The following is a 16,116-nucleotide window of genomic DNA, read 5'->3' as shown; positions in this document are numbered from 1 at the left end:
CCGTCCGCAGGCGCAGCAGGGCCATCCCGCTGCCCCTCCCCGGCGCGCCATAGCTGCCCCTGCCCTTTGCCCTTTGCCCTCTGCCCTCTGCCCTTTGCCCTCTGCCGGGCCCTCCGGCACTAGCATCCCCCCCTCCCCCGACCGCCGTGGCAAGCACCCTGGGGCCGCTTTGCGGCAGTGTGGCGCTCGCCCGACTCTCACTTTCCGGCAGCCAGCCCTCTCCCCCTCCATCCCGCCTCGCTTTCCGGCGGAGTGGCGCCCTCCCGGCTTCCCGTCGCGCCCTGCCTTACGGCGCGGTGTCGCGCAGCCCGGTGGTCGGCGGCGGTCGCCATGGACGTGGGGGAGCTGCTCAGCTACCAGGTGAGCGGCCCCGCGGGGCAGGCTCGGCCCGGCCCGGCCCGGCCTGGAGCTCCCGGGCTGCTGCGGCCTGGCGGCCCCGCTGCGGGGGGCGGCGGCGGCCGGGCCGGGCCGGGCCGGGCCTCCCGGCCGGCTGGGACAGGGCGAGCCGCAGGGCCGCGGCCCGGCCCGGCTCGCGGGGCCCGAAGCGCCTCAGCCGTCACGGGCGGCGCCGGGGCGCGGCGGAACGCGCCGTGCGGGAAGCGGAGCCGGTGGCTGCCCGGGCGCGGCCTGCCTGCCTGGCGGCGGCTGCCCGCCCTGCGCCCTCGGTCGGGGCCGGCGCCGTGGCAGCGCCTCGGAGCGGCGCGGTCGCCTCCCGGCAGCGCCGCGCGCTTGGTCTCGCCGTTGTGCCCGGGGGTCGCGGTGCGGCCGCCCTCGGTCTCGGTGTGCTGCCAGTCCCGCTCCGCGGGCCGGGGGTGCGGCGGGTGCAGCGGCTGTGTTTCCTTCCACGGCGCCTGGAGACGCCGTTGTGCGTCTCCCCTGACATACCCCCGCTCCTGAAGTAGAGCCCGTGCTCGTTTGTGACTTGCGTTTCTTTTATTCTTCTCCTTTTTTGCCTGTTACATTACAGAAATAATTTAATTTCATTTTTATTCAAGTCTTTTGAAAGCGTTTTCCTGCTTATAAAATTCCGCCTTTTTCTTATGATTATTTTTCTCCTCTTGGCATAAGATCATTTTTACTGAGTATTTGGAGGCTAATTTGTAACTAGCGGTGGTAAGCCACTCATCTCTTGTCACAGCAGTAGATTTATAATATTCTCCTGTGGATAAGTGAATAACAAAAGTGATTTGTAATAACGTTTTAACTCCTCTGCTGTGATTCATATGCACAAATACTGTTGACTTGTACTTTCATTCCTAGACAAACTGCAACAATGTCCTTTCCCTGCTGAATCAGTAGGTAAGAAAAAGCACGCTAAAACATCTACCATGTAAATAATTCAATGGAGGAGTTACTTGTATAGATCTACTTCTTAATTCAGAATACAGGATTCTTTATAGAACTTTTCTCACTGCTTTCACATCCTTAAGCGTGCATTAATCTGTGGAAGCACTGCACATATGTTCTCTTTAGATGTGAGAAAAGCACCATATTGTTCAGGACATGTTTATGTTTTTAGAATGTGTTATTTTGAAATGCATAGGGAAACAGGGAAAATTACCTTTTGGATTTAAGGAACTTCTCTATTTTGATACCACAGGAAAAAAAATACTCTGGAATGTTGCTGTATGAATAATTGTTCTTTGCAGACTCACTAGATTCCTACTTATTTCAGCTTCAATCCAACATTTTCTTCTTTCCTTAAAGATCTGTGGGCTACTCTGTGCATCCCACTGATCTTATCTGTTTACAATGTCCTTCCTGTTTAATCTATTTGTCTAGCACTGACAGCGTAATGGTGCTATTATGAGATTTCTTGTACTTTTGTATTTCTCTACTTCCCATTTTTCCCTGTGATTTTTTCAGTATCAAGTTAGAACAATCATTTCTCATGTAGCTTTAATTCCTTAGTCTTCTTTGCTTTAGCTATTGTTAATTATGCTGTTGTTTATGTATTTTGTGATGCAATTTACACCTGAAGAGTAGAAAAGTAAAACTGTGTTAAACTCATTTCTTTCAATTTTCTTTTAACCTGCTTCTAGTCTGTGTGTCTGTCCTTTTTGTTTTTTTCTAGTTCTGAAAATGTAAAGTCCTCGTGATTCCCTTTTACTCTGGAGGAAATGTAGACACTCACGTAATAACTGAGATCACTTTGACTTCTGTATGCTTTTTGGTGCTCCAGTTTTTCATTGGATGAGATTTCTATACTGTGATGTGGGTGATTGTTTAGGACAACATAGCATAGGGCTTTACTTTGTGGCGGCTAGAGGTAAAGAAATCTTGTTTTGCTGCCAGGTATTACAGTTTTGAATTCTTTTCTTGCTGCTGAACTTATTGTGTAGTTGTGGGACAAAACATTCTGCAGCTTTCAATCAAGTATTGAGATTCTTCTTGAAGGTGTTGTGCTGGCTTTCTGCTCTTCTGGTCTCTTAGCTGAATACAAATGGTTTCCTGTGTCAATAGATTAGATAACGCTTTAGAAAAAGTGCTGGATTTCTGGCATCATTGAACTCAGACCTATGGAATTGGGTAAAATGGTTAATTACTGGGGGGGGGGGAGCAGAAGACAGATAAATAGCTATGATGTTGCAAAGATGAGAATCCCTTCTGCGAAAGGACTTATGGCTGAAAAATAGAAACTGAAGATACAAACTATAGGTTTCACCTGCTTCCATCCTAGAAAGGTCAGGCACCTGCCACTGCTGTCGCAGAGAAAGGCAAAACAGGTGCCTCACACCAAAAATACAGCTTTTGGAAATGAGCATTTTTCTCCACTGAACAAGTAAAATTCAAAATAATCCAGCTTCTTTTCTGTTGTGACTATGCTACAGAGAGGGTTGTGACTTGTGCATGGCAGGATGAAATCAGATAGATGAAGTAAGTATTGCTCCAAGCTGTCTGCTCTACCGATCTGACAGAACTGCTGCTTCTGAGACGGGGATGACTTAGTAGCTCATAAAACAGCTCCTGAACTGCTCCAATTTTCTATCTGATGTTTTAAGTTTAACTGAATTTGAGGTCAGGGTGCTTTCCTATATCAGACTGAAAAGCATGCCGGTTCAAGATTTCTTCATTCATCCTTGCTGCAGGGGTGGCAACTGCTGTCAGAAGAGTGGGCTAGATGATGGGTGGTGTGCACTTCAGCTGTCTGATTTTTAATCTGTTGCTGCAAATGAGTCGCTCTTCTCAGCTTCCCTCAGCACAAACCACAATAATTGCTTTTCTCTTATATTGTTTCAAATTTGTCTCCTCTAAATGTTTAATCTGTGCCCTTGCTTAATCGAGATGATGTTCTCCCTTAGTGCCAAACTTGGCGTGGAAGATTTCAGGCACTGTGCTGCCAGTTCAGCACCAAGTGCCCATCAGAATAGGAGAAGGAACCTCTTGCAACAGAAAATACAATTAAACAGACTCCAGCACCTGGCAGTTTGTACAAAGCTCAGGAATCCATAAACTTTATGTGTTGTTGCAAAACAGTTGCAGATGGTCTAAACTGATGATTAAATATTGCTGCTGTTCTGCCCAGAAAGACTGTGCCCAGATCCTCTGTGTCTGGTTTCTGATTACAGTGGGTAATTAAGGGGGACAAAGCCAACTCTGGTTGTTTTCAGACATCTCTTTCAATTGTCTCTGGAGGGAGGAAGGGAGATTATTTTAATTCTCATTAAATGCAGATTTCATGACTGTGCAATGATTACAAATCACTGTTTTTTAAGTGAAATATTTGGAAAATCAAGCAACAAAGGGAAAAGCAGAAAATAATAAGATAAGGTTTGACTGCAGTGAGTTGGGCTGTCTTCCTGTTTGATTTGGTTAAATACAGTTTGTAGTGGGGTGAATCCCTGTATATCAGTGCAGGTGCCTACTCATTTCTGCTGCTGGTATAGAAAACTTGCCATAAATTTGCTGATGTAATGAATGCATTTGATGGTAGAGGCAGTTCAGTTGAGCTGTGGCAGGTCGTTGACCGCTTACAGCCTTATTACCCTAGCAACTCTAGTCGTGCCTTCCGTTTCAAGCGAGGAGCAGTCAGCAGCCTCTGCGTTCTGTTCAGATTGCCTGCGGTGTTCTGTGCTCCCCCAGGCTGGTGGCCCCGAGCTAGGGTGCTCTTTTTGTTAAGTTAATGAAGGCGCAAGTGAACCTTATGTTTACTTTTCCATGTGTAGTCTTTTGCTGCCAAACTGGGATGTGTGTTAAAGTCTGTCAAAGTTAAAAATCCTCTTCTGCTACCTCCCAATACCCGCTGCTCTTCTGTCCTGTTCACAAGTGGTTCATCAGCTCGTTTTGGAGCTCTTAATGTGCAAGTCTGGTATATCAGACTAAATTTCATTCACTGTTGCATAGACGTGTCAGAGAACGATGGAAAGCTGGGAGGAGAGGCAAGTCAGTCTTCTGCTGAACTTGCAAACGTCTTACACTAGGTAGCTGAAAGTTCAGAAATTTTTGCTTTGTTTAGTAGTTTGTTTCTTTTTTTCTGGATACAATTCATAATTTCCATTGCTGCAGGCAAGTTTTCTGTTTGTTTTTGAGGCATGCTGATGAGTGTAGTTGCCTCTGTAGAGACTTGAGAAACGACAGGCCAGTGTGCAGCTGGCCGTATGAGTGGTCCTAGCGACAGCACCAGTTTTTTAGGATTGGATCTTGTTATCCGAGGTACTGAGAGTGCAGCTTTGAGCTCCCTGACTGATGCCACAGAGGAGAAAGAAAGGTTGCTGTCTCTGCTAAAGATTGTGCTCTGTTTTTTTGCTGTTTGTTCATAAAAGACTTGTTCCTTTTAAAGCTTTTGGTGGCTGTCATCTGGCTCCTCATCTGTTCTTGCACTGGTTCAAAATAAAGCAACTGCAGGAATAGATATGTTACTGCCGGTCTTTGTACCCTCTATGCAAACATGCATCTGTTGGCCATTATAAATATATATTTTGTTTGTTTCTTTTTTATTATTAAATGGTAGCTCTAATTTAGGATGGGAAGGTGAAACTTCAGATCTTGTTTTCTTGTCTTTTCCTTGTCTACATGTTTTTCACAGTAGCAAGTTGTTGTGGGGACTTAGGTGCCCCACACAGTGAAAAGGTGAAGAGGAAAGGAAGTAATTCTCCATTAAAGTAATAAACTGTATGCATGTAGCTGCAGTGCACGTGTTTCCTTTCATTTGCCTCAGTTTGTACAATTTTGGAGCTCTCAGGAAGTGTCTGGATTTTCCTTGTAACAGTTCTTTGAGTTTTTAATGTTTGGATTCTGTACCATCCAAAAGTGCCATGCCTCAGGAAAAATAGTGTAAAATAGGATTGAGGGTAGCTTGGTTTGTCACAAATGTTGAAAGCAAAAATAAGAAGTTAGTGAAGATACCCCTGGAGGTTTTGGGCTCGCTTTCAAACGTTCTAAATTGACAGCTCATATGTATTTTTCTTCAGTGGCTCCTTTGAACAGGTTGCCATGATGTGCTTGCAAAAGAAGCTCTATCACTTATGAAGATTTATTTCAGATTTTGTTAAAGAATTTCTGAGCTCCTCAGTAACAAGGTTACTTACAAAGCAGATGTCTTAGTAATATGGAACTACATTAGTGAGATTTCTCTAAACCTTCCTGATGTTTGGAGGAAACGATCAGGGGTCTAAACAGTATGTTTTCAGATTTCTGTGGGATATTTAATCTTGATATTGATGTGTAATCACTGCTCCAAGGAAGACAAGGCAGGGCCCTGAATAGATCATTGTTCTCTGATTTAGGACATAATTTTGCTCACCTTCACACCACATGAGGGGAGGGCTTTCATTTCTACTGCTTGGAGACCTTGAGTTATATGTTCATGTAAAAATGAAGATCTTTGTTTCGCTGTGTGCTTCTGAAAAGGATCTGCCATCTGAAGCTTCAAATTCCAGTCTGCAACAGAAGGCTGGAATATTTCAATTAACATCAAAAACAAGTACAACTGAAGAATAGTGGAGAAAGGAGAGAGAGAATTCTGCCTGTACCAATCAGCAGCTTTTGTTTATTTTATAGTATTTTATAAATGTCAGAGGGTTTTTTTTTTCTTCTTTTTTAACGTGTATTGGCTGGGTTTTGCTTGGTGATATCAGTATTAGATTTAAATGAAAACCTCTTCTGAATAAATTGCAGTGAGTGAACTGCATTCAATAAGAACAAAATTAAGCTTAGCTAATAAAAAAAAAAAATTAAATGCTTTTCTTAGCATTTTCTTAGCACAACCAAGATGGGAAGAAAACGACACATTTTATTTATTAAACATGATTAACTTGCATTTTCTACCAAAAAGTCAAAACTTGAGTAGGTGTGTGAAGCTATGAAATTGTGTAAATAAATGTTTACATACAATATATGTGCTTTCTTAGTGAAACGTGCCAGTTCAACAGTGTATGTGATTAACTGTTGTTGGTTAGTAGCAATCCTTTAGAAAATAGAAAGGCAAAACAAAACTGAAAATCAAAGAGTGGAAGTTTAATGTTTGTCTTTAAATCAGTTGTTCATGACTGTGCATCTTTTGTGAAACGAGCAGAAACACAGCTGTTCTACTTATGCCTTGGTTTCTTAGTTTTTATTAATGCTTGTTGGATAACTGCAGTATTTTTAGTAAGGTTTAGCATAACATCAATAACAAAAGGAGGAACCTTAATGCCTGCTTAATAAAGTTTACCTGGGAATTCAATTACTGTCTGTTGCCAATATGTTGGCAGCATTAATAATTGCACGGTGGGCGTTTTCATAATTTATCATAATGACTTCTATTATGTATTATAGCAGATTACTCCCCCCAACAATACATAATGCAAAAAAGGATGAAATAATTGAGTTGGAAACGGATTGCATACTCAGAGGAAATGGAGTTGGCTTCATGATGGAGTTTTAATTTAGATCTTGTTCTGGTGATATAGTCCCTTCCTATGGTACACCGCTTTGCATCTGACAAACCACCAGCTCCCTTGGTCCCTCGTTATAGCTACAGTCTCATTGGATTTTTTTTTTTTTAATGTTTAGGAATGAGAGAGAGGAATGAGATCCAAAAGCTTAAAGTAGGAACGTGCAAGGCAAATGTAGGGCTTTTTCCTGTAAACTTCAGGACTTCTTGTGTTGCTCAGTTTTATATCTGTTTGTAATGTTAAGCATCTGTCAAAGGTGATTTAGGATGTATCGGGTCGCTCTTCATATTGCACGTTGAGGAGGGAGCAGAAGGACATATGAAGGACAAAGACCTGTCTGCCATTAAGGACATCGAGTAACCTAGTTTTTTTCCTTAGGTGATGCCATTTAGAAAAACATCCATGTTTTTTGGGGGGGCGGGGGTGCTAGCTGGTTCGGGAGGGTTTAAATTATTGGTCGCTGGCAATGACACATTTGTTTCAAAGTTGATCTATGCAAAATTATATTTCAGTATACTCAGAAGACTTGTAATAGAAGTCTGCTTAAAAAAAAAAAGTATGCAAACCCCTCCAAGTAAATAACTTTTTTCATTTCAAAAAATCTCAAAGTATAGTACTGCTTCATGGCTATTGAATTATGACCTCAGTAACTGCATTAAAAGTGCATGGGAGCACTTTAGAGAAGTTTAAGTCAGGAATGTACCATCTATAATTGAAACAGCAGAGAAAATGTAGCGAGTGAGAAGACAGATAACCAAGTTTGAATAGATCTAGCTAGGATCAAGCACCTAGAGCTTAGATTTGTGCTAATATGTTGTCTGAATTTTCATGATCCTATATAGCAAGAACCTTGATTCTGTTTCTTACCCAAAGTGCTGACAGCACTAATCCCCTAAAAATACAATATAATTTTGTTCAGTCTGCTGTCCTGTTTGCCTGTCATTATATTTAAAGCTTCAAGTGTTCTTTGGTGTTTTTTTGCGGAGGGTTACATCTATCTGTCTTGAGAGCTGAGTTTTCAGTTGCTAGCTTTTCATTTATATTAAAATAATTAACTACATAAATGCTCTCTAGCTTTATGCAGAAAGGCTCTGTTAGCTGGTCTGCAGCATGCTCGCTTTAATCAGAATCACAGCAGGACTACCTTATAAACCTGAAAGATTTAGTGCCCTCTGGGGGCTAAAAGTTCCCAACCTGCTGGGGAACTGAAATTCCCACTTTGAGGCCTGTACTCTTATTGGACCTGGCAGGAGATGGACACTGTCACCTATTTCATCTACATTTTTTTTTCCTATCTGTCTAGCTTTGAATCAAAATCAAGAGGAATCCAAAGTGCAGTAAAAGAGTGGACCTTGCATTCATGAAAGTGTGATGTAATTTTTATGACTGTAGACAGAGGGACTCCCAAAGCAGAAAAGCTGGGTCTTCCCTACCAGATAATATTTTATGAAATGGATTGGATGAATATTAGATCTAATAAGGTTATAACATTATCTACAAGGCAACTTAAGCAGCTGATAGAAAGTAAAAATATTTATCCTATTGTTTTCATTGTTCTTAGCACGCAGGCTCCTGTTAGATAATAATGAATGAGCCTTGTTTTCCTGTAGTTATAGTGAATAGAGTACTTCTGTTTCGACTTGGTTGTCCTTCAAAAAGAAGTTAGGGAGACCAAATTTCATATCCTTGCAATTTTTGAAGAGGGAGAGTGTTTTCTTCCAATGCAAACGCTTTCATGCTTTTCTACCTTAATTAAAATATGAGATTAGGGTTAGTGCACTTTTTCTTGTCCCTGGCAAGTGACCTTAATTAGAAATTGTCAAATAAAATAATAGGTTGTTCCAAGCAAACTGTAAAGGTACATGCACTGCTTAAATGGGTTCCCAGCCTCTGCATAACTGCAGTAAGCAACAATACTCTTGTCCTCCAAACCCGAACTGGGGCTTTGATTCTGCATTCAGTGTGAGCAAACTTTAGACTGAAGGGTAGGAGAAGTCAGGGGAAATCGGGGTACAACAAGAATTCAAAATAAGCTTGTATGCTAGGTGGGTAAAAGAATTATCTTTGACTTCTGTATGCTTGAGTATATTGGTCTTCTGTTTGTAAAGCAAGAAGCTGTCTCAGTTGTCTTAGTTGATTTCGGATCCTTGATTTCCAGTGAAGCTTGTCTGCTTTCGGATCCTTGATTTCCAGTGAAGCTTGGCTGCTATATAATCAGTGGTCAGTTCAGTTTGGGCACTCCTTGTCTTTGAAACACTTGAAGATGTTTTTCCCATGAATCATGTTCATGGATCAAACAAGGTAGGATGTTGACATAGCCCTTGGTAGAGTTATTCTTCTATTCATTTGATGTTCTGTTTCACTAAATTGATTTCTCTTCCAGTTTTCAGAGTTGTTAAGTTGTTAAGTGTAATCAAATCTTTTGAACAACTTGTGAGAATTTCCTCAGTAAGTAGTGTAGTTTTGGTGTTCTGGTTTGCAAGGGTCAACAAAGGTTTGTATTCATTCACCTTATTTTTCTGCCTTTAGCCTAACAGAGGGACAAAAAGACCCCGTGATGAAGAGGAAGAAGAAATCAAAGCACGGAGGAAACAAGCTAGTGCACGAGAACATAGTCGCCACCGAGAAGAGGAGTCCGTTGCACTGGAAGAAACTGATGATGATAAGAAGAAGCTTCTTCAGATAATTGAAAGGGATGGAGAAGAGGAAGAGGAAGAGGTAAATCACTAGTGGTATGTGGGAAAGAGGAGGCTGGAGAGAACAGTTGTCCTTTGTTCAAAGGAATTTTTTGTCATAGCCTAACTCTTAAGAAGAAAAATAAATTGTCTATACCTGTTTGAATACAAAGTTGTCCCTTTTCTAAGACAGATAATGCCAGTATAAAACTCTTCATATTTGTCGTTATATTTTTCTCACTGTAAATAATTGGAGGGAAAAGAAGAAAATATTTGAGAAGGTATATTAACAATGAGAAATAAGCAATAACTAAATTACTTCTTTGTGATTTACATTTTTTGTTTGGATGATGAGACTAACTGATCACTTTCACATGCCACATACAGCTTAAGGTTGTGGTTTTACTTTCTTAGTTATTCAGTAATTTAAAACAGGGCTTCCCAAATATATCCTCTGAAGGTTTAAAGGGGGAAGGGTGGTTTTTTTTTTTTAAAAAATCTTTTTTTTTTTTTTTTTTTTTTTTTGGAAGCCTAATCTCTGTTTTGTGCTAAGAATACCTAATCACCTTCTAAAATGTGTGGTTAGGAAATAGCTTCTGTATTCTAATTAGTTTTGTTATTCTCATCAGTACACTCAGCCATCCAGCTTCTCCCACTCTCCCCCTCTTTCTAGCCATGCAGCAGCAAATAAGAAAACGTTCTTCTGTAGAAGAAAGGTCTTGGGTCAGAGGAGGGGGGTAGCAGCTGTCAAGGGTAAATGATTTCAAGCCTTGGAGACAGAAATCCAATGCAGCACTGGCCTTTCTGCCAAGGGCCAGGGAAAAGATCACTTTATAAATGTGACACATGGATTGGTATAAATCTAGAAGATATTTGCTTCCTGCTGCCTGTGTCCTGTTTGATTAAAAAAAAAAAAAAAAAAGTGATATTCACCACTGCAGAATCATGTGGGTTTGTAAAATATCATTGTCCTTTGTATACAGCATTGCTAGCATTCGTCTCTGAAATCTCCCATGTTTTTTTGATGTTGAACTATTGCCATTACAGTTGTTGCTGATAGCTGAGAAAGATAATACAGGATTTCTTTAGCATTTGAGCTCCAGGATGAATGGATATAGCCAAAAGCTCTGTTGACTGGCTAGTCTTGTGGATTCCTGCAGTGTGCAAGTCCTTTGTGTTTGTCAAGTACGGTTTACGCATCCAGGCATTTTAAGTGATAGAAGTCCAAGGGTTCTTTAGAACCAAAATCTTGTGTTTATTATCTTGGAATGTAGCTTATGTAGGTGCCTTCAAAATGCTCTTTTATTTCAGAGATACTTACTATATCAGTAAATTTGATGGAAGGAAGCTAATCTGTGGGACACTTTTAATACTGGACACATCTTAAATACAAGATATAGAGCAAACTGTAATGGATGTAGTATAGTAGAATTTATTAAAGAAAGCAGAGAATCGAATAAAATAAAAAAGGTTACAGTGTCAGCATCTGTGACAGTATCTATGCGGACTGAAATTCCATTGTAGAAAGAATATAGTTTGGGGACTATAGTATTGATTACTTGAATGGGATGGTGATGTGAACTGCGAAGTGCTAAGGCAGTTTAGAGTTGAGAAAGTAGGAAACCCAATAATAATGGAAGACTATCTTCATATTGCCTAGTGTTATTATTGTAATGGGGCCTGCTGGAGGAATTTAAATTTTAGATCTCATAAAAGATTGTTGCTTAGTCACTAATCAAAGAATCCTCAAGAGCAGAAGCAACTCTTGATTTGATCCTGAACTGGGGACGCATAACTTAGGTTAAGATGCAGAGGATCTTTTTTCTTGTCATTTTTTTCTATTTTGAGAATTTCTTTGTAAAAGTGATTGTAACATAGCCACATTCAGCATACTTGTAGAAGGGGGAAGAGGTTGCACAAAAAAGTTTTATATCAATGTTTAATTGAACAGGAGAATGTAAGTAAATGCCAATTGAGAAAGACTTCAGAAGGACTCCAAAAGTAAAAAGAGAGCACAAGAGCTTAAAAAAAAAAAAAGAGAAAAGACTTTTATTTTAAAGTGAAAGCTTGTCACTTGTGAAAGCTTGTCCAAGTGACAAAGTGAGGAAAATACAAAAGAGCATAAACTCAGGGCAGTTAAATGTAGACCTACAAAAGGAAATGATACAATAGAATTCTGGAAAGAAACTTTCTATTTAAAAACTGCTAATGCAGATTTACTGTAATATGTCAGTAGCAGAAAGACTCATGAAAAGCTGATGGTGCTGAGGGTGCTAATTAATAACGTAAGTGTAAAAGATAGCTCCAGGAAGATGGGCCACTGCAAAACACTAAATTTTTTCATTTGTATTCAGTTTCAGAAAGCATAGTGAAGCTCTTCTGGTTCTCTTACAAAGAACCTTCAGTTGGTAAACCTCTGATTTATAAAAACCCAATTTACTAGGGTTTGCTCTGGGGAACTTGCTCTGATCAAAGTTGGAGCAAATCAATAAATGAATGGTAATGGTGTATGAGTTTTGTCAGCTTTCTACAGTGAGACTTCCAGTGATTACAATTTGTTCCTTTGCTGTATCCCTAATGAATCTGGGCCTGTACAGTCTTATCACATCCAGAATATTGATTATTCTTCTGCTTTTTGCCAGGAAGTTGTTCCAGCCATCCAAATGTTAAGCTCTGTGTTTTGTAATTTAATTAGGAGGAACCTTTGGATGAAAGTTCAGTGAAAAAGATGATTCTCACCTTTGAGAAGAGGTCTTACAAAAACCAGGAGCTGCGGATCAAGTTCCCTGACAATCCAGAGAAGTAAGATCATGCTCAGCCCCTCTGTACTGCCCTTTCTTCCTTTGCTTTGTTTCAGCCCTAAATCAATTTCTTGAGTGTACAGATGTTTCTGGTTACATTAAACTTATGTAATGGCAGTTAATGCCATGTAGTTCTTATGAACTGTATTTGAAACTAACATTGTTAATTAAAAATGGCATTATTGGAAAAGTTCTGGTTTATTAAATTCTTGCTGTTTATATGTTAGATTGTGAAATTTCAACACTAAAATTCTAATTTGTTCTTTGCCTTTTGAGAGCACAAAAATTGAATAAGGTTTTGTAAATTTTCTTTTTTTCATTAGGTATCTAAATAAATGGCCTTGTTCTCAAAAGTGAGCTAACTAGCTGTTCCCAACATCAGTCTTATTACCAATTGGCAGGAGAGAATGATCAGCCATGCTGATCAGTATGTGATAGTCGGAGAAATCTAGAGATTTTTTTATTTTATTTTTTTTTAATATATATGCAGGGTTTTCTCTGTGTAGTTACAACTTCTTGATCTTTTTTTGGAAGTTCTATAGCTTTCAGATTTATGGAATTGGACTGGATCTACTTATTTACTCTAAGTATGTAAATTATATCGTAGGAAGGGTTATACTACTGTGTGATTAAACTTTACGGGGCAGCAGCAGGACAGAATGAGGCACAAACTGCTTATAGCGAGCTCTGAATTCAGTAACTCTGAGGTGACCAGAACGGCTCAGAACGGGGCTGTGGTACCTGGGCGCCCGAGTCTCGCCTGGTGCCTTGGGGAATGCCTTGCTCTCCCTGCTGAAGGCCTGTGTCCGCTAGGCACAGCTGAGGTACTTCTTGCCTCTTCATTAACAGTTTTTGTCTTGCATTAGGTTCATGGAATCTGAGCTGGATTTAAATGACATCATTCAGGAAATGCATGTGATTGCGACTATGCCAGACTTGTACCACCTGCTGGTGGAGCTGAATGCTGTGCAGTCTCTCCTTGGGCTGCTGGGCCACGACAACACAGATATCCTTTATTGTTAAAGCAGCTCTCTTGTGGGAGGCTTTTTACAGACTTTTCTGTAATCTCTTATATCCTAGTTTCAGAGACTACTGTATATATTTTTCTCTTCTTTCCCACAGCACTGAATTCATGTCCTTTTTCAAGTAAAAGCTTTCTTTGTTCAAGTAATACTGAGTTTTTTCAGTGGTGGTGTTCTCCTTTCTTGTTTTATGAACTTTTCATCTAAGTTTGAGTGGCTGTATTAGAGTATGGCTAGATGAACAACACAGGAAAAACTAAAGTATTGGCTTTGCAGCATATCTGACTACCTGTAAACTTTTACCTTGAATGGTCCCCAGTAAAAGTGAAATTGGTTACCCCTTTTTCACTGAGGGCTGAGTTGTCTTATGTTTTCAGCCACTTACCATGGACTAGCTCACTGTAATTTTACACCCTAATTTATAACTGTGATAAATTCTTCATGTGTTCATATATTTAATTTGGTCTTCTCAAAGTTTGAGTTTGTAGGTAGCCCCTCTGGTTATATGAATATCCAGAGATGTTTCCATGATGAATCAGTTCTTGTTTCACTGAACCTGACCCTACGTGCAGCTGTCTCTTGTTCCTCTTAAGATCTGAGGACATCTCAGAGAGAGATTTCAGTCTATACTGTATGTTAAAGACTCTGGTAATCCTAAACAAGGACAATGTTGTTTTTTGACTGTCTTGCTGCCTCGGTGCTTAGCCTTCAGCTGGTAAATAGAATTATATTTGGCTTACCATTGTGCAGAGTCTTTAAAAGTAAAGCTCAATCTGTGTTGCTTTTAAAATATTCCACAGTAGATTAAACTGAAAAATCGTGCCATGATTTGAGAGATCTTGTGTCTGTGTCCTAACAAATGTTAGTGAATGAAAGGAGCAGTAAGCCCAGTGGGAAGCGCACTGGACTTGGGACTTCTGGCGGCTTTTCTTTTTACCTTTTGTCACTTCATGACCTTGGGAAAATCATTTAATTCTTGACTTCCTTGTATGCTCTGTAAAGAGGTAGATGATGCTTGCCTGCTTTTCTGAGATGTTTTGAAATATGCAATATTAAAAGGCCTGGTAAGTGCTAGCTGTTGTGGTCTGCTGCAGGGATCTTGGTTTTCTTTTTTTATCACTTTTCCATGTAGTACTATGTACTAAAGAAACCATAATTCATTCTTTCTAAGTGTGCAGTGATTAGAATATAAAAAAACATTTCGCTGCATAGCAGTTTCCGTTACAAAACACTATTTACATGTTTGGCTATTTTGACTTGTGGCTAACTTAACCTTGGTAGAATGCTGATTTCTGCAAAACAGCAAACACTGCTGCTTGCCTTATCTGTGATCTATAATGGAAATTATTCTCAAGTAAATGTTTGTTAACGATTTACTATTTTACAGTGGGAATTGCCTGCTATGCTAACCAGTTTCACAGTCGTCATAGTTCAATATTTTATTCTTTTTGCCAGACCGCAGGCTTTTTGTGTACTATGTGCGTGGCATTAAAAGGTTATCTTGAATTTGTCATTTACAGAGTAAACAAACTACAGGGATTTTGACTGGGATAGTAGGACTGGTTCATAGCACCCTTAAAAGCTGCAGTGTACAGGAATACACCTTGCTTTATCCTTTCAGCCATGAAAAACCATGTCCAAAGGTCATGGCTGCTGTTGAGGACTTGTCAGTGTTTTCACTGTGAACTTTTTTTTAAATTGGTTTGCAACTTGCCTGTCAGTTTAGGGGTAGAAATTTGGCCTGTGAACTACAATTTTGGGAGAAAAAAATATTTCTTGTTATAAAACTGTTGACGTGTTTTCAGATATGTTGGAACCACGACGGAGGCTGTAGTAATGCCTTTTTTATGGTAATGCTGCTGCTTATTTACAGAACAGAAACCCTGTTGAAGTGAAGCATCTAGACCTATAGCCCAATAGGGTACAGCTCACGTTTTCTATTGACTTTTTAATAAAAACTTAATGGGAATAGATCTTAAAATGAGTTCTCCTAAGGGAATACTAAACAAGTGATTTTTCAGGTTTGATTTAAATTTAGTGTCCTGTGGGACTAATGCAAGGAGAGAAAAGCAATATTTGGGCTGGGGGATGCAAATAATCTGCTGAATCAAAGAATCAGGTAGTTCTACACAGAACATGTGAATGGAAGATGATTGCCAATAAGATTTAATTAATGAAAGTCAGGAAAGCCTCAAGTGAGGTCTTGTTTTTCCTTCTCCTGAATTCTTTAGGACCATTGACATTGTCATTGGAAGCCTCAATAGAAGCTACCTGGATAGAAATGCCCTAGAAAATGGACTCTCTTCTGGCTGCTGGAGGGATTCAAGTGCAGTTGCATAGTAGCTGGTCAGAGGTCAAGTTACACTTAACCATTTAAAATTCATTCTATGGATACAGCATTTATGTTCATGTCTTAGATGACCTGTCTTTAGCGCTAAATAGTATGAATGATTTTAAAAAAGGACTTCTGACTTGGTGTGGCTTGGCCTTTCTTCTAGGCTGGGCTACAGAAACAATTTCCTGTTGCATTCCTGTATCTCCTGTTACATTGGGTGCCTGTTTAGAACATTGTTAAATCATGGAGTAGTGTACACCGGATCAGAAACCTCCAGTGTCCCTTTCCAATCTCCTGCTCAATGTAGGACCAACTTCAAAGCTAGATCAGGTTGCTTAGGGCCATGCCCGACTGAGTTTTGACATTCTCTGAAGATGGAGATTCACCCACCTATCTGGATGTTTCCAG

At 40.1% G+C, this 16,116-nt stretch overlaps 1 protein-coding gene across 1 annotated transcript in view; it reads left to right on the top strand.

Annotated features, from left to right (window-relative positions):
• Positions 1 to 268: 268 nt before the first annotated feature.
• Positions 269 to 16,116, top strand: part of CTNNBL1 (catenin beta like 1) — a 62,766-nt gene continuing 46,918 nt past the window's right edge. Inside the window, exons 1-4 of the mRNA XM_067307667.1 lie at positions 269 to 360; positions 9,405 to 9,593; positions 12,246 to 12,352; positions 13,218 to 13,359. Of these exons, the coding sequence (XP_067163768.1) occupies positions 331 to 360; positions 9,405 to 9,593; positions 12,246 to 12,352; positions 13,218 to 13,359 (468 nt within the window). The 5' untranslated portion in view covers positions 269 to 330. The remainder of the gene's footprint in view (positions 361 to 9,404; positions 9,594 to 12,245; positions 12,353 to 13,217; positions 13,360 to 16,116) is intronic.

This window comes from Apteryx mantelli, chromosome 18, assembly GCF_036417845.1.
Source record: "Apteryx mantelli isolate bAptMan1 chromosome 18, bAptMan1.hap1, whole genome shotgun sequence".
Taxonomy (NCBI): Eukaryota; Metazoa; Chordata; class Aves; order Apterygiformes; family Apterygidae; genus Apteryx; species Apteryx mantelli.
Note: the sequence above shows the minus strand (reverse complement) of the source record. Positions and strands in the feature narration are given on the sequence as shown.